The following is a 24,377-nucleotide window of genomic DNA, read 5'->3' as shown; positions in this document are numbered from 1 at the left end:
TAGAAAATCGTTGGTTTTTATTTCTGAATCAAGGTCAGTCAGTGGTTCAGATTCACTATCAGGCATTATTCTGTTAATACACGTGTGGCTGTAGAAGAACCAGGTCCAAACAGAAGCACATTCACCACTTACCAACAATCTATCTATGATTTGTGAACTTATCAGATTCTATTTAACATTATTACAGGAGACAACTAGTGGGAGAAAAACAAAAAGAATCAAAAATAATTACAAGACATTCCAGTTCTTTTGTGTAGCTTCACTAAAAATACAATTAAAGACAAAAGACGCTCATCGTAGAGTTGTGCAAAATCTATCATCACCACATAATAGAAATCTAGACTTGTTTCGCTCATCGGTGTCACATCATGACACTCACACTCCTGCAGCTAGTCACACATGGCACCAGAGATTCATTCAGGAAGACCAGGTTGAATTAGCCAAACCTAGTTCTGCCTTATAAATTTTTCTATATACAATTTAAGAAATTTAACATTTCCATCTATGTGTTTTTTACCATTCAGAAACACATACAAATTGTAAGTAAGTCATATCCACACAAGATATCCGTAAAAAGTCATGTGACTCATATCACGCCAGTAGAATAAATGTTTCACCCTGTTTCCCAAAGCGTTAACCGACACCTCACATAGCAAATTAATCTCAAGAGGCAAATGTTTAACCATTAAAATGAAACAAGAGTGTAGTCACGGCAACTTTACATTATGTCATTTCCTCTTTTTTTTTTTTACATGTAATCTAAGGAAGCGGATAACAACATTTTCTAAAATCACATCTACATTTAGAGAAAATTACCAGCGGAGGTGACGTTATGGAAACAGATGAAGTCAAAGTGCGGAGTCAGTGATTCGGAATAAGGGTGGTGGGGGGTGAGGTACATTTTCTTTGCTGGGAAAATGATGAGGAAGGAACCAAAGCAGCAACCTGACTTTCAAATTAAATACAGTAATCGTATATTTGTCTTAATGAGATGAAACGTCTTTGGGTGTGGATCTGGGGGGATATGGGTCTTTGGGTCAGATCTTGTAGTGTTGTTAGCGATCGGAAGATGAGCCAGAGGAGGGGGCATCTTTGTGTCTGGGAACAGATCGGCTGACAGAGAGCTGCCGGTGCACCAATGGCTCAGTTTCCAGTGCGGAGATCCATGGTGCTGGAGCTCAGGCCCCGGCTCTCCTTGAAAGTGCTGCCTCCTCGACTCTGAGGAACAGAGGATATGAGTGGAGGAGGATATGAAGTTTGAACATTTCCAATAATGTAGCACAGCAGGATTCATACAGCGTGATCCTCACCTGAAACGAGTCATCGCTGGTTTTGTTCAGGTAGTTCAAAGAAGCAGCTCGCTTCATGCTGATGAAAGAACAGTAAGAAAACGACGTTCATACAGGGTCTGAGCAAACAAAACTAAATACTGATTACACCTAAAGCTGGTTATTTCCAAGCTACAATGAAAGAAGCTCCAACAGATCAGACTTCAACAACTAATACCATTGCTTTAACTACCTGTTGTCTCTCATAATAGGGGATTTGTTCCTTACTTGGTGCTGCGGGGTTCAGGCGGCCCGTTGCCCTGAAGTTTCTTCACCAGCATCTCGCTGCTGCGACGCAACACGTCCCTGAGCTTCCCCAGAGAGCCACTGCGCTGCAGGGCTCCGCTGCCGTCCTGCAGACACACACACACACACACACACTCATCAATACACTCATGCTGCACCAACCGTGTGGAGGAAAACCTGCCATGGCAACTCTTTTACTTTACCTGGACATTATACATCGGTGTTAATCGAAGGTTTGAGAATTTTGGGAGGAAATGATGCTTTTGCAAATACGTGTTGTCTTGCAAGAACAAGCAACCAATATTTCAATATCGCCAATATATAATATATCAATATTATCATCTTCAAGTTAATCTCTGTCTGTTTGGAGTAACATTAAGAGTTTTCACACACATCCATTGTGAACGTCTCCTTGTGGTTGAGCTGTGTGTTAATGGCATCATCTACAGTCAGCAGAACTAAAGTGATCAGCAACTATTCTGACAGTGTCATTTGTAAGAAGACAGGACTTAGTCCCAGCTTGTCAATGGACAAGCGCTGCTTTTCTTTATAATTAGTTTTCCAGTTTTTAATGTAAACATGGGCAGTTTTTTTATATTGTAACATTTTAATTCCAAAAAGTTCATCAGTTCATTAACAAGAGAGCTGGTAGATTTTTTAAATATCTAAGTTGTGGAACTAGACCAAACAGACACTCAGTATAAGACTCAAGTTTCTCATTTTTTTTCGAGGTGGGTAATTTAAGTAATAATTGAGTAATTAAGTAATTTATCCATCCATCCATTTGACCACATCCCAGCTATTATGTATATAGTGTGTTTTTATTCCCAACCAACCAGGAAACACTGCATCTCCTTGGGCTTTGGAGGGACACATAGTTGGGATCATAATGCAATACAGTCGTATCACCAGCAGGGAGAGCTATGGATGAGTCTGAGGCTTTGGAGGCAGCTGCAGAGAATGAAAACTTTCCATCCAGAGAAGAATCATAAAACAAACTGTTTCAACCGATGACACATCGACACTGACGTCTCCATCCGAAGTAGAAAACAAAAGGTTCACAAATGAAAAACTTTATTTGAGAATACCAACAAGTGTTGATGCAATAGTCTTCACAATGCAGAATGGTAAATATAATGCAGTCCTACTTACTAAGATAGTGCTTATAGACCTTACCATTAATGTTCTTCCACTTGAGGAAACTGAAGTCACACTATATATGTCAAGAATAGACAGTTCAATAAATAAGCATTCCACTAACACAACAATATTGTCATAATTATGTGATGAACATAGTCAGTTCTTCTTTTGTTCAAGAGTTGCTTTAGAAGTATAGGTGGACTCATTGGAAGGAATGAAGAATCAAGGCAAGTAGCATACTGAAAAGCCATATAATAGTCAATGCAGTTGACAAATCTATAAATACAGCCTACAATTATACTTCCAAGATGTTAAAGTACATTCAGTTAGTTAAACATCTCAAATAACATGTTGATCTTGAGGAAAAGACTTGCACTTGTACTTCTGGTGGCTAAAAACTTGATTCACCAAAACGACGATGTTGCAAAACAACCGTGTAAGAAAAAGGCAACACACCCCATTGAGCTTTGTGTTCAAAATACCGTAACCATAGCCAGAGCGGGCACTGTGACTGTACCACCAAAACATACACAAATACACACTAACACTACAGTGGAATCAAGGCTTCCAATAAATCTAAGCATTATTCCTACACCAACAAACCAAGGCAATTCTGGGCATGTGTGTCCTTTATTTTGAAATCTGTTATCATGGCAATCTTTCAGGGGTCTGTGCTCCTCGATTGGTTTCTTTTTAAATGCAAGCCTTTGTGTACATCTTGTGCCAACATAGAGCCTGCGTGAATACTCCATCAATCCAAGGACATAACTGAGAGCAACTTGAAGATAAATCACCATGGCAACAACAGCTTGCTGCGATCGGACTGATGCCGTCATTCTTTGCCTTAAACGGTGAAGAGCGTTTCTACTCATTCACAACAGGTAAACACGATGTTATTGTTGACAAACTACTGCCTTTATATTCAGACACAAAACTATCGAAAAGCATTATTTTAAAAAAAAGGTAAACAAAAATAATACAAAACTCGAATCAAATAGGAAATACGTCTATAAAAACAAAAACAGTAATGCTCCCTTCTCATTTCCTGCCAACTAGGCTGAAGAGGTTTGAAAGAAATCATTGAAAATGTCCGGATTGGCTTGTGTAGCTTTGCAGTACCATTTCATCTGTTCAGGCGTTTGATCTCAGGCATTGCGTTGGAACAGAAATTGTAAAAAGGTGCGAGGAAAATAAAATACAAGTGACACAGGCCGGTTGGAATCTAGCTTTGAGGTCAATCGTCACTTTGAAACAGGCTGAGAGCCTCTTCACACCAAATGTCTTGATCATGGTCCAAACCAAGGTTCATGTCTTTGTTACATTGTACATTTGATGCTGTTAGTTTTGGTTTTACATGTGTATGACATGCATACGTCCTGTCACCATCACCTACGAGGCCGATCCTCCTGAACAGAAGACATCTGGATGTATACGGGTGTGTCTGACCTCGGTGTGGGTAGTAGTCTTTCCATGTGAGAGAAAATGAATGAACGGTTTTGTTCATTTCAACTGTTATATGGTGTTTTTTTACGACCTGCATCAGTAACTTCAGGTTCAGTGCTCCACACTTAATGTCCTTGTGGCTTAAACATTATATCCACACTGCAACCACTCCTTTGAGCCCCTTGCGCTTCTTTTTCCTCTTCTGTTCTTCAATGTTGTTTTATCCAAATATGTGTTGTGTGTGGTGTGAAAGTGCCCTGAGTTCCCAAGGCAACAAACATATTACGCGTGCGACTGTTGCAAATCAACTGTTGAAATATATTATTTTGTATAATATTAAGTCTATAGTATCAGCTGGTTTTCATCTGACTGTGGGTTGGAGCGATGTCTGGAGCTAAAGCTGCTTTCAAAGGACGCACTGATCCTCAGAATCTTTCAGCATTTCCTCTGCATGTTTAAACTTTTTCCAGTAATCTAAATTTCCATCTTCCCTCTTCTCCTATCCAGCTAATAAATCAACTCTGCATCCATTAAAAATTACAAGTGGGTGTTGAGAGAAGGAAAATGTGCGACTGACTTCCTCACAGGGAAATATTACATACACTGACTATTTTTAATGTTAAGTGAGAGAAAGAGTAGGAGTAATGATTTCTGACATGGAGAACCACACATGGTTAGTGAGACGGAAGGTTAAGAGAGAGAAAGAGAGAGAGAAAGAAAGGGAGAGGGGGAAAACCAGAGCACAGATGAGAAGAGAAGACCAAACGTCCCGGCAGCGGTCGGTGGAACTGGGGACAGAGGTGACAACCAGGTGGGGGCTTTCTGAGTCTCTGCCGCGGAGGGGGGCGCCGGGACAGCAGAGGGGCTTGGTTTGTTGGGACAGAGAAGGCCAGGGGGAACGACAACACACATCCTTTTACTATTGTGTTGGGGAAGGAGAGAAGGATGGAGGAATAATCTTGATGGCTTAGGCCTGATAAAAGAGAAAGAGAGAAAGAGACAAAAAGACAAAAACGGCACACATTGTAAGATTAGGAGCTCTGGGGGGGTTTCGGCTTCCTGATGCAACCGTGACACCTACACATCTGGAAATCTTAGCTGCAACTGCTTCTTACAATAACCTGCCCTGTCTGACCTGCACCAGGTTTCTGTAACTGCAACAAACTGATAAAAAATCCTGGTGAAAATCCAGCAGCACAGGAGCTGCACTTAAGGAGAAGCGGAACGGTGATGCAGTGGGTGGGCGGTTGCGACCACGTTGACTCAGCAGTTTTTCTTTCCTCTCTTGGTACCAAAAGGTCCGAAGCTGGCACACTGCACTCAGCCGGTGACTGTGCACTGCAGACGTCAAATATCTGCTAGCACCAGCACAAATACATAATCATATAGCTATTATACTGATGATAACAGGGAGTGATGTTGTGAAAATATCCCTGTTTACTGCATCTTGAATCCAAAATGTAAAGTTTGGCAGTATCAACTTCCTTTAGCCACTTTTATATCTGATAAATGATGAAAACACAATCCTACTACATAATAATACTAAACTTAGCTTTCCCTATGTTCTATTATCTTTACCTTTGACTTATACATCCATTACCGAGCCTATTACTAGGTCGTATAATACATACATATAACACCTAAGCTTATCAGGTGGCGTAAGACATCGAGAGGGGGAGTACAATCCACTGAGTGAGAAAAAGAAATTTCATAGAAAGGCTGATTGGTTGTCATGGCAAGAGTAATCAACTAGGAAATAGGTTAGTGACAGAAAAGAAAAAAGGGCAAGGGATGAAATCTAGAAACATGCGAGCTAACAGGAGCACTGTGAAGCTGAACACACAAAGCAGACACAGACACACACACACACGACTAACATCATGCATTTAAATGAGACATGCACACACATATTGTACAAATGAACACAACCACAAATATCGCCGACAGCTGTTGTCTCAATCCACTTGTTGAACACACACACTGAGTAAATGAGCTAATGTTGAGTGTGTAACATCAGACTTTCTGAGAGCAGCGTGTTTGGGCCACGCTTTACAGAAGTTGAGTGGCAGGTCTGACGAGTGTATCACATTCTCTCTGAGCAAATATCTACACAGAAGCAGACAGCAGTTTACAAGCCTCTTTTCTACAACATGAAATAGCCAGGTGACAGTTGCACATGTCGGTAGATGGATGGATGGATGGAATTGGTTTAACAATCTTTTTGTCAACACCTCAAATGTTTTGGGACAAATTCTTTATCACGAACGATCTATAAAAGCATGAGAATGTCATGATGAGTTTATTTGCTTTTTTAGACTGAGTGAAGTGAGTTTCTACTGCTGTGGCTGTGATCGTGAAAAGCTCGCACACAACCTGCGTTCCTCTGCATGCCGACACACGTTTCAGAGACAGACAGGTGCACACTTGGATGAACACACATGCCGGTGCATTTGCTGGGGTGACTTTCCAAAGCGGTTCGAGCAGCCGTGTTACGCGTATGTGTCAATGTGTCAAGAGAAGCGTTCACACTCACACAACATCCAGCAAACACAAACCCCACCTTTCTACTAGATGTTACCCGCTCAGGGAGCAGCGGAGGTCAGGTTAACAGACATTTCTCAACCATGTGTTAACACAGTGAAGGCACATGGTCCATTAGTGTGCATGTTAAGGGTGAGCCCAGCAGGCCGGCATAGCTACATGCATGTTTGGACTGGGTTGGTGCAGTGAAGGGCGTGACTGCACTTAAGTGAGGGGAGAGGCACAAGCTCATACGAGGCATCTCTTCTGGCACAGTCCTTTCCTCTGGCTTATGTAAGCATGGCCAGAGGGCTCCTTCAAGCCGGGACACAGCTTTAGCAGCCACGATTAAACTGCAAACACTGCTGCACTAAATATCTGCAATTTTTGTTGGCTACCCCTTTAATAATGAGGAGAGAGGGTATAAGTCCAAAGGGAAGCTCTGTGCAGAAATGAAAGCTGCACTGTGAAATTCCATTAATGATTGTTGGTCTCTGGGAAACCGCCCGAGCGGACTTTATAATGAGACTATAAAAAAGAAGGATGAACTGTTGCATTAAAACTGCTCCATTTACTGGAGAGAGATAGCCTGTCAGTTGAATTTATTGGTGGAAATATGAGGCATCCAAGGAGGGATTTCGACAGGCGGTATCTCTTTGAGCAGATACATATTCATGTGTTGCCAGGGTGCCACAGAATGAGCTTGTGCCATTTTGTTGCCTCTCCACTTGTGCAGAAGCGTTACCAGCAGAACAACGACATATTAAAACAAGGCAGCAGGAATTCATTGTTGAGCAATGAACATCAAAAGTAAGAACATTTAGACCAAAGCAAACTTAGATGCTGTCAGTAACGGGTCAGCATGCCAAGACACTCAATCAGCTTTACATTTCTCAAAAATAGATTTCCTGGATGGCCTCATGGGAAGGACATGGAGATGTGCATCTACAGAGAGCTGATGGACTGGTACAGATACAGGTCAATGAGTGCAGCTACACCAAGAACTGGGAATGAGAAGCTATTTAATTAAAAAATATAATTTTTAATAGAATTCCTATTCAGTCTTCGATAATATGTCACAGTGTCATAAAATAAACTATGAATGTAGGGTTAGCAAAATGAGAAGATAATTATCGATATCAACTGATGAAACATTTTTTATCTTGATATGATCTCTGGCCTCATGATCCAGCCCTGCACAAAGGAATGACTAATTTGTGCATCTGTGCAGCTTGACCACATTGAGAGAGGGCGTTCTGAGCGTACTCGACCGCTTCCTGTCTTATAAGACTTCCTAATGGCTCTGATGATTTAGGTACTCCCAATAATCAGTCCACATTAAAGCATTAAATTGAAAGTCATGTTGTCTCATCTTTCAAGTTAGATAACGATGCATTACATTTTAATATAATATATAATATAATACAATAGTAACTTGTGGGATGGTATGTATTCGTTTACACTCTCTGTGATTACAAACACCACCTTGTTCTTCCAGTGAGGTCACTGGCCATGACTCTACTATCGTGGATTTGTACTCACCCCATTCCACTCCACGCCCATACTCACTTCCTCGCCGGTCTCAGAGCCGCTCTCATACTTAACGCTGGACAGGCTGTCCCGGCTCCTCCGCCTGTCGCCATCTGTGTCCTTCAGGATCTCCACCATACGTGTCTGGTTGATGGGGTCGATGCCCTGATGGAGACAACACACACGTATGATGCACAAACAGATAAATAAAATAAAATTGTAACCAGCCAAGATGCATAGGTTAGCTTGACAATATGGATGAGTGTGCTGAGGATGCAAAGTTATATGGAGAAAATTTATTGATTTTAGGTTTCCTTTCTCCCTTGATGCATTGTCACAGAATCACAGAGACAAGGGAACATTTTAAATGACTGTGAGGTGGGAGTGATGTTAGGGGAGAGAGATGAGGTCTCTATGGGGACTATCAGTTACAGACAAACCACTTACTGTGTTGCTCTGGATCCATAGAAATGTAGAGAAAGAGAAAGGGATAATATAAGATTTGAAGGGGATCACATTTCAGAATTCAGTAAAGCTGGAAGTGATGAGCTATCTCCATGCAGCGAAGGCCATTTTAAGTCTGGAAATGCTGCTCACCTGCTTGCGAGACCTCACAGCGCATTCTTCCAGGGTCTCAGCAGCCTCTAGCTTGCCCTGACGGCGGTACAGGGCCCCCAAGTTCCTCAGAGTGGTGTTCACGGTAGGGCTGGACACAAAACAGATACACACCAAAATGTTGTCAAAGGTCATAAGAGCAACTGATTCATTTGAGCTATCAAAACCCTGAAGAAATCCAACGTCTACATAGATTAACTAATCCTGAATAAGTCACATTGCTAAAAAATAAATTAGGAAATATAGAAAGGTAAAATATTTTCTACAATATACAGAAGTCACCCATGTATAAATAAAAAAGCAATTCATATCCAGCCTTTATTCAGTTTGTTTATGACCAAGCAATAAAAACATGCTTATCAGTGTCTGCCTCACCTATTGACTTTGCAGGCCTTGTACCAGCCTCCATACTCCCCGTATGGAGTGTTGTCTCTGTGCTTGCCCTGGAAGTAAATAAGGGAGAAGAAGAAGAAAAGCGTGTGAAGGGGAGTGGTGATTTCAAACTGGTTCTGCAGCATTTTTACTATTTTTACATACAACAATCCTAAGCTAAATGGGGATTATAATGTTTGTGAAGGACAAGATCGTATTTCACTTTCCAGGAAGTGAAATGTAACAGTGCTCTCCAAATTCCCCAAAACATTTTATAACCTTGCATTTGACGTGTCTTTTGTGCTCGTTTTAAAGTGTTTTATGTTTGCTCTGATTTTATTAAGAATCACACAGGACGATTACACAAACCCCCTCACCTTACTCATCTCCTCTCTTTCCTCTGCATGCATCCAGATGGGCTTGTTCTCAGCTGAAGACACAGACAGGACAGGTGGTCTACACACATTGCAATAGGACTGGACAACAGCTTAACTGGTTTATGTCAGCAGGTTTATTTTAATCCAACATGAACATTAACATTAAATGTAATTTGTGGTTGCATTTGGCAAGAGAAATTCAAGAAGAAGTAGATGAATTCTCTATTCACCAGGAGTAAAAATATTAAATGTTCTCAACAGTTGTTTATAAAATCAAGATTTATTCAGCAGCATAGCAACTTGAGCTAATTCAATACTACATACAACTTTTCTTTTTAAAATTTATAATTTCATAAAATCAAAATATACTGTAAGTGTATAGATCTTCATATATAATACAGTATAAATACAACATGGCAATCAAAATACCACCTGATCTTATAACACAACTAATAAAGAATCATTTCTATCACATCATTTCAGACGATCCCTTCTTAACTTTAACTTTTTCAGGTAATCATTAATATGTATTAATGTATTAAGATTCATGAAATACACCTTTCAAACCTCCAACACATCACCTATAAGATTAAAAAGGGATATTCAACATTTACTGTCTCTGTTTTAAGCCTCTGTGTTGCGTAACCTTCACCTTCAACTCCCCAGGAGGTTTAAAGAACATCTAAACACTTTAGTCAGGTTAATTTCCCACATGAAAAATGGGACCTTCTTGAAAAATGTGAGATCCTTTTGCTCACAAAGCATCAACACAGCGCGTTGTGTTGAGTCTTTCATTCCGTTTTCAAAGGAGTGAATCTAATCCCTTGAGAAAAGCCATCAAAAGCTTAACTTCAACTAAAAAAGAGGGAAGAAAATAGCAAGAGCTCATCTTTCAGACAGGTAAAGTCTTTATTTCTTCAAATAGTTTCTGTAAAGATTCTCTGATTCCTCTGAATGGTGAAGGTTGGCACCCTGCTTAGAACATCGTCCCCTTTCTGACCAGCTGTCCATCAGTGACCCTGCTCACTGGTGTGAGATGACAGTAGTATAACATGGAGTATAAGATAAAGGTGGAGGGAAGTTGAGAACACAAAAACAAATTTAGTCTCTATTTAATGAAGGAAGTTTAATAGAACCCACCACCATGTTTCCAAGGATAACAAGATATTTAGTCTCTGTTCATAGGTTGACTGAAACAAGCACCTCCAGCTCATTAATATAGAAATAACATTTAAACATGCAACAACATATCCTGTAAATTATAATTCCTCCCGCTATGAGGCCTTACCATCAACAGATCCAAACTCTTTCTCATGGGCACGAGTCAGGATCTCTTTGTACAGAATCTCAGCCTCCTTATATTTCCCTTGTTTGAGAAAGCAGGACGCCTGAGGAAGAAAAAGAAGCGAAAGCACATTTTTGTGATGGATCAAATTAGCCTATTGACTAGTAATGTAGCCCCTGAGACAGCAGTTGCAATCTGTCTGCATATTTCTCCTGAGAACTGCGATGGCTCCTACTTAGACTATTTAGCACTGCAGAAACTTCCCTTACTGTCGCAATGCAGCCTTTCCATCATCAATGGGACAGGACAGAAGCATGGTCGAGTTAGGGAGCTACAAGCAAGTGAGCAGATAAAGGACCAGGGGCGAGCTATAGACAAAGCTAACTGAAACAAAAAACTCTGAAGATGATGACTCATGTGCTGAAAAAGTGTCATTATATACTGCTTTATAACTATTCTTCTGGTGGCCCATTTATCACATCTGGCCACATCAGCTGAATAGATACAGATAAAGTGTTAAATAGACATGAAAAAAATTAGTGGTTGCGCTCACAATGAAACTATTGTGCGACTGAGTTTACCTTGGTACATTCAAAGCTCAACAGGGACTGTGACAGGGGGAAAGCTGATAAAACAGCTGATATGGTGGTAACCTCACCAGGTTGTTCTTGGTTTTAGCCACATTGGCGTCATCTGGGCCCAGCCTGCACTCGTAGATCTCCAGGGCGCGGCAGTAGTAGTACTCTACCTCCTCATACTTGCCCTGGTTCTGGCACAGCAAAGCCAGGTTATTGAGCTGTTTGGCCACATCTGGGTGTTCCTTCCCCAGGACCTGATGGAAATCAAGAAGCAAATGTTTTGAATTAACATTTCAGTCTGTGTATCTGTCTCTGTGGCTACAGCTGCCCTCAGCAGCTCCATCTCTTCTTGCTGCATTCGCCAGGCAGCATGTCTGCCTAATGCAGGCCCTCAGGAAATCTGATAAAAGGCTGGCTGATCAATAGATGGTACAGAATATAAATTTCAAGCAAAGACAAATCACTGTATAGTGCTGAGCTCTGTAGCTTTATCATGTCTCCCATCTGTCTCTCTACTCAGTCCCCCAATGCTATCCATTTTTAGCTGTGCTCTCAATTAAACCCTCCAGTTCCCCTCCGACATGGGAACGGCTCTCAGCAAAGCCTTCACAGACAATTTAAGAAAATAATTTGCTCAGGTCTCTATTTAAAGTCTTTTGTTAGCTTGTGTTACAGTGGCTCCAATGGACATTTTGAATAGATTATCACTGTTAATTACTTTAATACAATGAGATAATATTTCACAGGTTTAGCCCTCAGATCAGGCCTCGATCGCTGTGTTGTGAACCTCTCTGCTGGTTCAGTCCAGGGATGTGGCCTACCTTTTCTCTGATCTCCAGAGCCCTCTTACACAGAGGCTCGGCCTCCTTGTACTTCCCCCTCTTTCCGTACAGGACGGCCAAGTTGTTCAGCGTCGCAGCGACCTGGTCAGATAGAAACAGAAAACCTGAATAAGGCCAACTCCTCTCTGATTCGGTTTGGTATTCACAGTGTAGCGTCGCAGTAAAATAACTTGGTTAACTATGCAAAGGGGAATATGTTTCATCTGCATTGGTTTGTTCTTCAACAGAATTACACAAAAACTACAGCTTTGGTGAAGGATGCAATATGGGTTATGGTGGAGCCCATAAAATGATGGTGTGCGGATTTGGATTAGTGAGAGATAGGACATTTTTTTACATGTTCACTATCTCATCGAATAATGCATAGATCTTGAATCAGGCATGTTTAGGGGACTGATTCAGCTCTTAACTGCCTTTCTAGTGTTGTAATGCCTTGACACACAGTTGTTCAATCAAGCAGTCTTCAAAAAGCAGAAAGACCTATGGACTAGATAGGTTGGGAGTTGTCACCTGCCTTTGTGTGTTGCATTGAGGATAAGACATGGAAAACAATCTGAGATTAGCTCTGTGCTTTAATAACTTCCTTTAGGCTACAAAATATGTTTTGGTGACAAAGTGTAAATCAGTTCTTGCAAATTTGTTCATAGTAAAAAAACATAATCTTACTATTGGTTGTTCTATTACTGTTGGAAAGATTGGTTTATGGATGTATGAGCACACACAGAGCAGTTCTGAGTTCTTTTTAAGCCGGCAGACGCATGTACTTTAATAGTTGGACAAAAATCCTGACAGCCTGCCTGAGCAACACAGTAAACACTGCAGACTGTGCAGTTATTGCTTCCCTGTTGACTGACACTTTAAGCGGTTATGAACCAAACCAGATGACTAATCTCATCGATGTAAAAGTGGAGACATGGTTGCCATGGCAATGGCTGAGTCTTACAGCAGGATGGTCTTTTCCCAGGGTTTTCTCCCGGATGGACAGAGCATCATTGAGCAGATGGGCTGCCTCTTTGTATTTGTTCTGATCCCTGCATGAATGACAGGAAGAGGCAGGACAACAGTATGAGACCGTAGTTTTTCTCATTCTTGTGTAGAGAGGAGAGCGAAATGACAAAAGTGAAACAAGAGCAGAAATAACTAAAGCTCATATATGGGGTTGTTTCTGACCTATAGACCAAGGCCAGGATGTTGAGCATGGTGGCCACGTCAGGGTGGTCGTGTCCAGACGTCTTCTCCAGGTCCTCCAAAGCCTGCTTGCAAAGGGGCACGGCCACCTCGTACCTGCCCTGGGAGGCGTACTGGATCACCAGGTTGTGCAGGGTCCTCAGACGGGCTGGGATCTCGTAGCCTCCCTGCTGGGCTGCTGCCACGGCTGCACTGTTGTGTTGGTGCTGCACTGTGGGGGTACAAAGGTTGAACGCACAGGTCAGAGGTCAGCGTGCTTGCAAGGCAGAAAACTCTGACCTGATTATATCACTTACTACATTTGCATGAACATAATACTGTGATTTGAAGAAATCAGATTAAGGGGGTTAATTCAATTAGTGTTTAATGGCACGACACAAAGTTATCTCTTGCATGCACAGTCCACCAGATTATCAGAGTAATGCCAAACCGAACCGGATTATCCTCATTCAAAGCAAGTGTGGCTACTGAAAACCTTGCTTATACTTTTAACTAGATTTATGCTAGTAGTTATTAAGCAGTTGTTAGTTATTTATTAAGGATAAAAACGTTAGTGTTTGCTTTAAAAATCTCAATCTTATTAACTGCTTTTCCAATAATTCAATACAAATTTGTTTTGGTCACATGCCATAAATTATTTTGGATGTATTAATACCTTTTTACTAAATGATGACTATATCATTTTGAAGCGAACCATCCTCTATTAAAGACAAGGCCTGTTATTAAGTTTTATGGGTGAAACATGTTCTTACTTCCAGGGCCAGTCTCCTCTTCATCATTTGGGAAGAGGTCGTCCAGGGAGTCCTTCGGTGTTTCTCTGTCTTTCTCCTCCTGCTGAGAGGATGAAACCAATATGTGGATCAGACTCTCTGACAGACAGACAGAATGATGGATGACAATACAGAAACTAGCCATATCAGATAAGCCAAATAATCAACGACAGGTATCACAGACAACTCAGAAATTCTGAATGACAATCACATTGATCTGAATACATCAATGCAAGCACAAGTGAGATACTACCTGTCTGAAAGCTTATCATTTATATAATTCAGAGTAGTAACATAATGATCAGTGAGTCAAAACCTTCAGTTACAAAAGAAGCTTTGTGATGCTACAGAGACGTTTTGCTAATGACGTCAGCAAAACTTACACCACCACTTTTCCCCACAAAAATTGTGAGTCATATAGAAAAATATTAAAACAACCATAACATCCTAACGTTTTATTTCTTTTTAAACATTTTTGGGCCAAACCTTATTTTGTCCATCAAGATATGCAAATAACCCCAACAAATAAGATATCATTACTATATGATAAAAAATTTGCAATTGGATGAATTATTGGGCAATTTAGACAAATACATTCAATACTGCATCAAAATTGCAGTTCTTATTTCACCTTGACATGATGAAAATAGATTTCAGTATAAACTGGGCTCATCAAATGATGTTATTAATGCAGGCGCCAGTTCAAAGCTGGATAATGGATGACTTCCTGCTTGATCGAGCAGATGATGGATACAGGCTATTACATTCTCATTCCGTGACTCCGTTTAGAGTCAGGATTTCTAGTGAATCATCTCCAGCTCCAAGAGAACAAGAATCCAGGAAGAAAATCTCATTCCTGTCACTAACAATAGTTGTGTTCCTCTTTCATATCCCAGCTCATTGACAGTTCACTGCCCCTTACAGTTAAATGAGTGCTTTTAAGGCATTTTCATTCAAATTTGTTCTGTTTTGGTTCACAGCGCAGGAACTGTCTAACCAAAAGGCTTATCCATTTCACTGCAGAGGCAAATCAATAGATTAAACCAGAATCGATTGAACTCAATTGACGAGGACAATCTAACATCAAACAACACATGAACAATGTTTGAATGACTCAAAATGTATGACCCAAATATTGCAAAGTTATACAAACAGCCCATCATTAATACATAAGAGCAATTGTAATAGTGTGTGGGGGGCTTTTGTCTTGATACCAAGCTAACTGTCAGTGTAAAGTACTCACAGTGGGTGAGACATCTTCATCATATTTTTTCAGCTGGTTCATGAACTCCAGATGTTTCTTCTCCTCCTCCAGCTGGGCCACATTCTGCTCGCTCTTCTGCAGCTTCTGCTGGGTGTTGGCCAGCTCGTCACGCAGCCACTGGTTTTCCTGGCAGAGCCTCCTCACCTGTGCACGCAGCTTCTGCTTCTCTGACTCCACCGCGTTCAGGTGGTTGGACAGAGCCATCATCACCTGGGACAGAGACAGCATTCAAGAACAAGGACATTTAACAAGGACAAACTGCTGCAGCTGCAGGGTACATTCAGATTCTGGCTGATTCTGAATGAATCACGATCACCACACAAGCTCAGTATAGAATGAGGAAGCAGAACCACCCAAAGTATAGGGCAGTAGCAAATGGCTGTGAGGATTAAATAACACAAAATTGACCTTAAATGTAATTTACTTCATAAAACAGAACATTTTCCTTTCAACTCATATCATGACCAATTATCAAGTTCTTAACTTATCCTCCTTCTACCCCTCTCTATTACCTGTGCTTCTCCCAGGCCCAGTTCAATCATCTCCACTGACTTGCGGAGCAGGTTGGACTTCTCATGCACCAAGTTGGCCTCTTCATCCTTCTTGAGGCACTTGATAGTCTCAAGCAGGCTATGGAGGATGGAGTTGTGCTCGTTCTTCAGGGCTTCCAGACCCTGGATCACCAGCTTCGTGTTTGAGATGATCTCCTCCTGTGTAAGCTTCTCCAGCTTCTCTTCCCTTGGATAAACCATGGTGGACATATTCTATATAGCTCAAGGAAACCTGTGAAGGTTAAAAGAAGATTGGGAACTTGTTAGAACTACTGGACTTTGTTCTTAGCAGTGATGTTCACAACAAAAGGTGAGAGCTGAGTTATCTCAGCTTAACTGCAACTGCTCCATTCTGGGTTTAATGTTATCAATATCCAGCATTATAGGGCCATTATATTGATAATAACAGACAGAGTAAATTATTTGCTCAGCAAATACGATTTTACGTTGATCCTAAAGCAACGTTTTGGCGATGAAAGTGTGATATTAACTATTGGACACACAGGGATGCGAAACATTGGGTCAGCATTTTGGTGCTAGTAAATTATACATACTCAGAAGATGGTCGGCTCAATATGTATAAAAAGATGTTTAAATACACCATGAATTAAAATGACAATGTTGCATCTGAGTCTGTGTGAATTTGTGACCTGCAAGTAGTGAACAGATAGACAAAACATGCGCAATATCAAATAAGTGTTTTATTCAAGACAGGCAGAAACTAAGACTTATGGAAACTAGTCACTCACAGTCACTTGCTTCCTGAACAGTCACAACTTGACTACCAGCGGTGAATATAAAGCACCCCTAAGTTTACTTTCAGTTACAGGTCCACCTTGTCATCAGTCCAAGCTAAAAAATGCCTGGACGACAGAGATTGCATCTAAAAGGGAGCTAAAGCGTTTGCCTGTGCGAGGATAATTTTAAATGAAAAATAAGTAGAAAGCTGATGACCACAGGGGACATTTTATTCTGGGAGGACATGGTGCTAGGACTTGGCTCTTATAATAAGCTCTGGTGAGGAGCAGGGCTGCAGCTCACAGTTTACCAGAGGGCACACAGATGCTGCATTGTGAGTGGCTTCTGGTGCCAACATTACTTTAACCAAAACAGAGGCTGGCTTCATGGCACAAGAGTCAAGGAGAGGATGACTAAACAAAAGCCTCAGCAATACAGCTCAGCAGCTGGTCAAGACAGAAAAAGAACCTCAGTGTCAAGAATACTGTGTTCAGAAGAAATGTCAGCCTTTGGGTGAGTACATGGAACATGTGCTGTTTTCCCAAAAAGGTCTGAAGATAATTCATGACTCATTGTGCCACATCACCGTTGGCTGCATCATTATGTCAGAGCAAGAAACGGCCCTGCCCATCCAAATAGTATCCAGGCAATGTTGCGTTAGAGCAGCAGTGAGAATAAAGGGTTAAGGATGCAGAACTTAAACACCCACTGAGAGCCACCTGTCTAGAGAAACATGTACTAGATTGTTTGGTCCAACCAACTGTCGTAAAACTACTAGAAAATACATTTAAGAGGTTTTCAGCTAGATCCTTTTGACATGTATATGATTTGGCTGTTTGTTACAATGTTGCACTATCGTGGCGAATGTGGATCTAAATAACCACATTCAATTAACACTAAATTGATTACCAAAAAAGGAATAGATGTTCTGTAATTTTTCAGCTGGAATGTCCACGTCACTTTGTTAGCTTCACTGTCCTCAGACCTCTTCTCAGAGAATTTGCATATGTATTTACTGTGAACCATGGCTCAGCGTTAGAGCTGAATCTTGCCGTGGCAGACCCACAAATCAACAAATCTACCGCGGTCTATTAATGGTATCCGTTAATTACAACCCCCTCCTGTGTGATTCATGCATGTCACATCATGCAATTACACCTGGGCTCGGTCACTGGGAAGCGTTGTTTATGATACTAATATATTTCCTGGTAAACAGTAGACAAGCACACAGGGACAGCTACTGCAGTCAACTCCAGGCTGTCTTAACCCTGTAATCTCTCTGTGGAAATGAGCTTTAATCAGGAGGACAGTGATGACTTCGTACCACCAGGTGGAGGCTCTCTCTAGGCAGGAGAGCAGCAGTGATCAATAATCAAATGTGTCAGATAGACACAGATGTATGCGTTGGAGGCTTCACTCGAAAAACTGCTCATTCAGTTTTGATGGCAAGTTAATCTTGTGTCACATTGCGCATGGTAGAATATTTACGCTACAACAGAGGTGTCCGCCAACAGAATCATATTGAATCATTACATAAGCACGGGCACTAACCATTAAAAGTAAGATAATATGAAAAGGTACACAGGTTTAGGGCATCTGGTGACCATGGTGTGTTCATCTGGTTGTGGATTTAATTTCCCTTGTGTCTCTTTAGCATTGTACTGATAGCTAGCATGGCACATTAGCAGCAAGGTTGGCTACTTTGAGCATGAAACAGTGATTGTTGTTGATAAACTGATCGCATCAGCAACATGCATTAACACAATTCAGACGATGGACTCCAGTGTGACATTATGGAGAGACGTAATTTAGGCTAAGCAATAAATTATTATTACATATTGAAATGTAAGGTGTTACAAACTCATTAGTACCAAACTGTAGTCGTGGTATGCACATGTTTAATATGTCAAAAGAAAAAGACCAGAGGGCTTACAGTCATCACTTACAAGACCTACATAACAGTAAAATGTGTGAGTGAGCTGTAAAGTTCACCTGCAGGCAAGAAGTAACAAGTTTCAGGAGAACTTAACATTAAAGACAAATAGACGATGACACGGACAAGATAGAATCATTCTGTCCTGACAAAGAAAATACTAGCTTTCTACTATATGTTAAAAACAAATAAAGCTGAACTCTTACCAGCAGTTATAAAAAAAAAGGACTGTTTTGAATAAGACCTTATGACCATCATGCTTTATAGAAGCACGGTAAGTGAACCTGTACTTGACGTGTTGCATGTCAGACAGACCAGGACCAGCCTATTTTAAGCTTCACAATGAAGCTCATCACTGCTCTCTTCAAGATACACAACGATCTGTTTAAAACAAAACGAGCATATTCACAGATGAAGCAGCTTTTTACCCTGTGCAGCTACTCTGACTCTCTGAGCTGTTGAACATGGGGATGAAACGCCTTACTGCTTTGCATAACCACCAGATAACAAATAATAGAAGTACTTTCATGTCAGCCAGCAGAAAAACAAGCTGCTTTCCCTTGATAAAAAAACAAACACCTGTATCAAGTACCTGCACTTCAAGTCATTCTCCAGACTGTTGAGGTTAATATTTTCCTTGTCTTAAAATTGGCGAGATAAAGTCCAACAGGCCTGTTGTTGTCTTTAAAACATTGCACTTAGATTAATGTTTAACATTTCCCCCATTTAATCATTGTTTTATAAAGAACCCAGTGCAACGATAGTGCTTTTGAGACAATATAAAAAAAACATGCTCCTCATGTACAAGTTAGATCCTGAGCGATATCAGTGAGATGTCCTTTTCAGACATCTGTGTATTGCTGTTTATGAAACTTTTGTTTTACAGAATAAAAAAATGCAAAAAAGATCTTCATTTTTATAGCTAAATATTTTACATAATAAATTTGGTGTATTTTAATAATATGTTCTATATATTTAGTTGAATTGTTGTTTTGTTTTATGGTTAAACTGTAAGATATCAAACCACAATCAAATGCCTTTGTCCTATAGGGTTTGGTTACGACACCCCAGGAATCATTATCAATATACATATATACAAACACATGTCAATATATCAGAATTTTGTTCCATATTGGTCGGGCATAGCAGCACACATTCACCCAGTTTGGGCTTTTATCTAAATCCCCTCATGACCAGGTAGACAAGTGACCAGGATCAACCATAGTTCATGAGCAGCGAGTCAGCCAGTGGTTCTTAATCATGAGAAAAGTTTCCAGATCAATTGTCATGACACGAAAAAAAAGTAAATACAGGGAGTCAAGGAAACCCCTTGACCTAGAGCTGCATGCATGCCACTTTAATATGTATGTAAAACAGATTAGTCATGGTGCATTAACAGATGTTCCTTCTTCTTACTGATTGTTTAAGACAGATAGAGGATTTTATAAAATGTAGGTTTAGAGTCAGGCTGCAATCGAAAACCGGTCAGAGTGTAAAGTTTGCCCAAGATATCGAATCATTTTGGAGAAAAAAAAAAACATTGTCAACAAAGTATTCTAGCTCTTTACTTTTTAGGGATAAAAAAAACTCAAACATAACTGACAAAATCTGATTATCAAACTCCAAGACTATGTCCTTTGCTAAAATCAATAAATTCCTACTAAAGAGTTAAACCATCTATTATGCACACTTGCAATGTTTTCTGCTGCTGCGGAAAACTAACCTCGGTTTCAGTGGAAGATCAGAGCCTCATAGTTTGGCACAGACAAAAGCTGATGAAATCATGACTCCTCATCCAGCAACAGCGCTAAATGCCGGATAAGAGCATCATAAAATAGCTGTGCTCATCCAGAGAGATCTTTCTGAAAATGAAAAAGGAAACCCTCCGTGTGAAACAAATGGTAATGGAGCTGGACTGCAATCAGAGCGACGAGTGTTGATGTTGGGGCGACGAGAACGGGAGCTGTCTGCTGGATGATGGTGACCTTCCCACTGCTCGTTCGGAACAAGCAAACAACGGCTCAGGGCGCACATCGAGAGACGACCCCGCCCCTAGCAGGAGGAAAAAAGAGGAGTGGAGAGGGGGGAGGGAGTCATGATGATCTAGACTCTGCTTCTCTATACTCATCAGACACAAAGAAAGATACCTAATGAGAAACTATAGACTCAATGATACTTCACGCAATCAAAAGGAGCTGCTCATGCCACACGACACCCTGCAAGGCTCAAAATCAAATGTGTCATGGTGCGACACAATACGTTTGAAAATAAAACTGCTGGTCGTTCATTCTCACCTTAACACTAAGCTATACTTGTCTGATTGTCTAGTGTTGAATATTTGACCTTGTTCAGTCCAGTAAATAGTCATAAAGCTACAGGAACATTCGAAACTCACCAAGCATTTGAAACATGACACCAGGACTATAATGATCATACAGGAAATGCCAGTTTATACAGACAAACTATCTCTCTCTCTCTTCAGTGACGTTCATGGTCTGACTAATGCAGCAACGTTGACCAGATTTGCAACAGTGACTGCTGACATACAATTAAACTGGCCTTTTCTTACCAAATTCTCCTCTCTATATTTCAAAGTGGCATTACATTTCTCTCCAGCTAACAACAAACCCCCAAAAATCTATTAAATAACAGGGCCATATAAGCAAAAAAGAATTTGCTGAACAGACAAGTCTTGCTTTCCTGTCAATTCTCCCAGGAACTGAATTTATTGACAGGTTCGATGACTCAATCTTGCAGGCCGATCAAAGGTCATATCATATAATACAGTTTCAAAGCCAACACAAATGCCCGGGAGGAAGGCAGGTTTATGAAAGATCAGTATATTTTCAAAGAAACAGCTTGGCTCTTTTTTTCAGTGGAAGTCAGGGATGCGGTTGAGTAATCTTTTTTTTTTGCTTACAACGATTCAAGAAAATGCGGGTAGTGGAAGGGAAATTTTCTGAATAATCAACCACAGCCTTGGAATATCTCTCTGATGTGATTACCCACCCAGGGCTCCACTCTTCATCAGTCTTCATCAACAGAGGCCTAACGCCTCACATCATCACAATGCCATTTTGTAAACACCATCATCACTCAGTCCCTTGTTTCTCAGAATCTCTTCCTACCATTACTGAACTACAGCTTTTCAAGTCGATGCACTTACCCAACAGATCCCGAAACTGAGGATCAATGCTTATTTGCTATAAATACGCACATAGATTTATTCGGACTTCAAGAGGGGATGAAACCAAGTCAAGAAGATGACATTTTTCTTCTCAGAAAAAGCTTGGGTTTGGTTTCAAGCATGCTTGCCGACCAAAGTTTAAGCCTCTTTTTTAAATGTATACATTAATAATGAGATTAAAATGTTTGTGATAACCAGCTCATCCAGCCCTATGCTCAGCTTAATGTAAATAATACAACTCATTGCAGTGGCCATTTAAAAGATGCTTTGAGGAAGATTGAGGTATGTCATGATTATTATGGACTCGAACAGGCCAGACTGCAGAGGGAGCATCAGCAAACGGTGGCCAACCTCTGTGCCATCTCCCCAGAGACGCCTTTCTGGTCTGCCTCAACTTTGGCTGCAGCGGATCACTTCATCTTCCTCTCGTTTCCTGCTCCAACATCTATCAAGCTCTCCTGCGGGCCTGCATCACTGCCAGACACAAAGGAGAGGCTGCCATCGAGAAGGGTGTGGCGGGGCCTGGGACACCGGGGAGGGAAGTGCCACTGACACGGACCACGGTCCACCATCCCTCCACTGAAAACCAGCAGCTGAGAGCCATCTGTCTGAAGCATGTCTGACTGAATACTGCCATTGATTATACAACAGATACCTGGTAGATCTACAATAAATCAGACGGGGGATATGTTTAACTACAGGAGTATCGTGTTCAGACTGAGACACCTGTTTACATTGACGTCTGCACTGCTGCGCTATGATGAAGCGATGCTGAAAACCATTGGATATGGAAGCGACATGTTAATGACTGTGCAAATCCTCAACCACAGGAAGCAGCGACAGATCCGGAAACATTTGCAAAATAAAAACATACAACGATAAATATAGATTGTAGTCATTTAGCTTGAGGTCTCCTCCTGACTGGGATCGTGTGGTTCTTTTTGTTTTGACTTTCGCATTTCACTGCGGAGCTTCGACTCCCCTCGCCTTCCCCCAGCAGCCGATTAATGAACATTAACGGGACATGTTGGATACTTCACGGGTTTTATCGCGACATTTTCTGGATGTTGTGCTCGTTACATCAGGCAGTGAAACTCGCCTTTCTAGCTGCCCAGCGCTCCCGTCGCCAACAAGCTAGCTTCGGCTAACCAGCTAGCATCACCACTCCCTAGTAGCTACGAGCCTCTCCCCATTCGGAGCGTCGAGTTCCTCCTTTCTACACGCGGTGACTTGCATTTACACTAGTTCAACACGCAGCCATGTTCGGGTCTCCGCTTCTTCCACCGTGAGTTCTTTAAAATGTAGGTATCACTTACCGAGAGCTCGGACTGACGGCCAGCTCAGCCCCTTTAAATCCAAAATGTCTGCCTCACTGCGCGGAGCTCCCAGCAGCCTCTGCGGCGCAGAAGACGTGACGTCATGTTTTGTTTTCGCCACATCTCTATAAAAATAATACACATCTAGATTTATGGACACTGAGGAATAACAAGTCACTGAATTTATCAAAAGTCTGGGGGAGAGCATTGTTTTTGCACGAGATCAAATATTATCTTTCGAGCGAAGCTTTCAGTTGTGCAGATCCTTTTCTTCAAACTTCTCACAAGATTCAATACTGTGCTGTCAAATCATCTGCCTTCAACTGGGTCTCATTTGAGAATATAGGCAAGATGGTGAATATACCTTGCATTTCTTTCCCTCATGCTGCTCCTGCTTTCCCTAAGATGCTGCTCTTCATTTCCCTCATGTTGCTCCTTATATGCTCCTGTTCATTTCCCTGCTGTTTCAAGATGTGGGCATGAACGAACGCAAAAGAACGCGTTCATTGAACACGTTCACATTTATGAGGACGATGAACGGAACGCAACTCAATGACTAATAATGAATTGTAACGGTGAACACGTTCATATTGTAGCGTCATAGACGACAGGAAACTTCTCTCTTTATGTTTTACTTTATTAAAGTCCAGCGAACACGACACACTTCTTGTTCGTAACACCGTCACTCCTATCATCCACCACTGTATTCTTCGCTCCCCTTCCTCATTCACCCTTGATACGCCAAGTCATTACCCAATCAGAGCACACCATAAGATCAATAGGCGATGTGGCCTAGTCGGTAAGGTGGTTGCTCGCCACCTTACCACCTTACTGACAGAGCTAAAATATCAGCACACCAGATCTGATTAGTTTACTTACTTCATAAAGACAAGTGAAGAAGTGTTGTCTTCTAGTGCCAGTCAAACAGGTTCAGTTTTATTATACTGTGTTGAATGAAGCACATATGCATCCATGATCAAAACATGCATCGTCCAATGATTTGCAAGATCATCTGTGATGAAATAGACACAGATTAATATAAAGTATAAACACATACAGGATTGTGTTGTAATTTTGAACTTTGATTTTATAATAATCACAGTTATTTATTTGCGAACAGAACGATAGGTACCACTTTTTTTATAATGCACAAT

The 24,377-nt window shown here is 41.1% G+C and overlaps 1 protein-coding gene across 5 annotated transcripts; it reads right to left on the bottom strand.

Moving 5' to 3' along the window:
• On the bottom strand, positions 1–23,296 carry klc1b (kinesin light chain 1b). Of its 5 annotated transcripts, none has more exons than XM_062401694.1 (16): positions 23,224–23,296; positions 16,011–16,281; positions 15,478–15,708; positions 14,217–14,298; positions 13,447–13,675; positions 13,220–13,307; positions 12,256–12,357; positions 11,515–11,688; positions 10,860–10,959; positions 9,572–9,624; positions 9,198–9,265; positions 8,805–8,913; positions 8,220–8,372; positions 1,557–1,681; positions 1,311–1,368; positions 1–1,218 (listed from the first exon to the last, which is right to left on the bottom strand). In XM_062401694.1, exons 2-16 carry the CDS (start codon positions 16,257–16,259, stop codon positions 1,144–1,146), a joined length of 1,896 nt encoding a protein of 631 aa, XP_062257678.1. In that variant the 5' UTR covers positions 16,260–16,281; positions 23,224–23,296; the 3' UTR covers positions 1–1,143. The 5 variants fall into 5 exon arrangements, with proteins under 5 accessions (XP_062257678.1, XP_062257679.1, XP_062257677.1 ...); XM_062401695.1 differs by lacking the exon at positions 23,224–23,296 and adding an exon at positions 20,444–20,702 and having other exon boundaries at positions 14,217–14,295; XM_062401693.1 differs by lacking the exon at positions 23,224–23,296 and adding an exon at positions 20,444–20,700.
• Between the last annotated feature and the right edge of the window lie 1,081 nt (positions 23,297–24,377).

The sequence above is a fragment of the Platichthys flesus genome, chromosome 12 (assembly GCF_949316205.1).
Source record: "Platichthys flesus chromosome 12, fPlaFle2.1, whole genome shotgun sequence".
In the NCBI taxonomy this organism is placed as follows: Eukaryota; Metazoa; Chordata; class Actinopteri; order Pleuronectiformes; family Pleuronectidae; genus Platichthys; species Platichthys flesus.
This window is presented reverse-complemented; position numbering and strand designations above follow the sequence as displayed.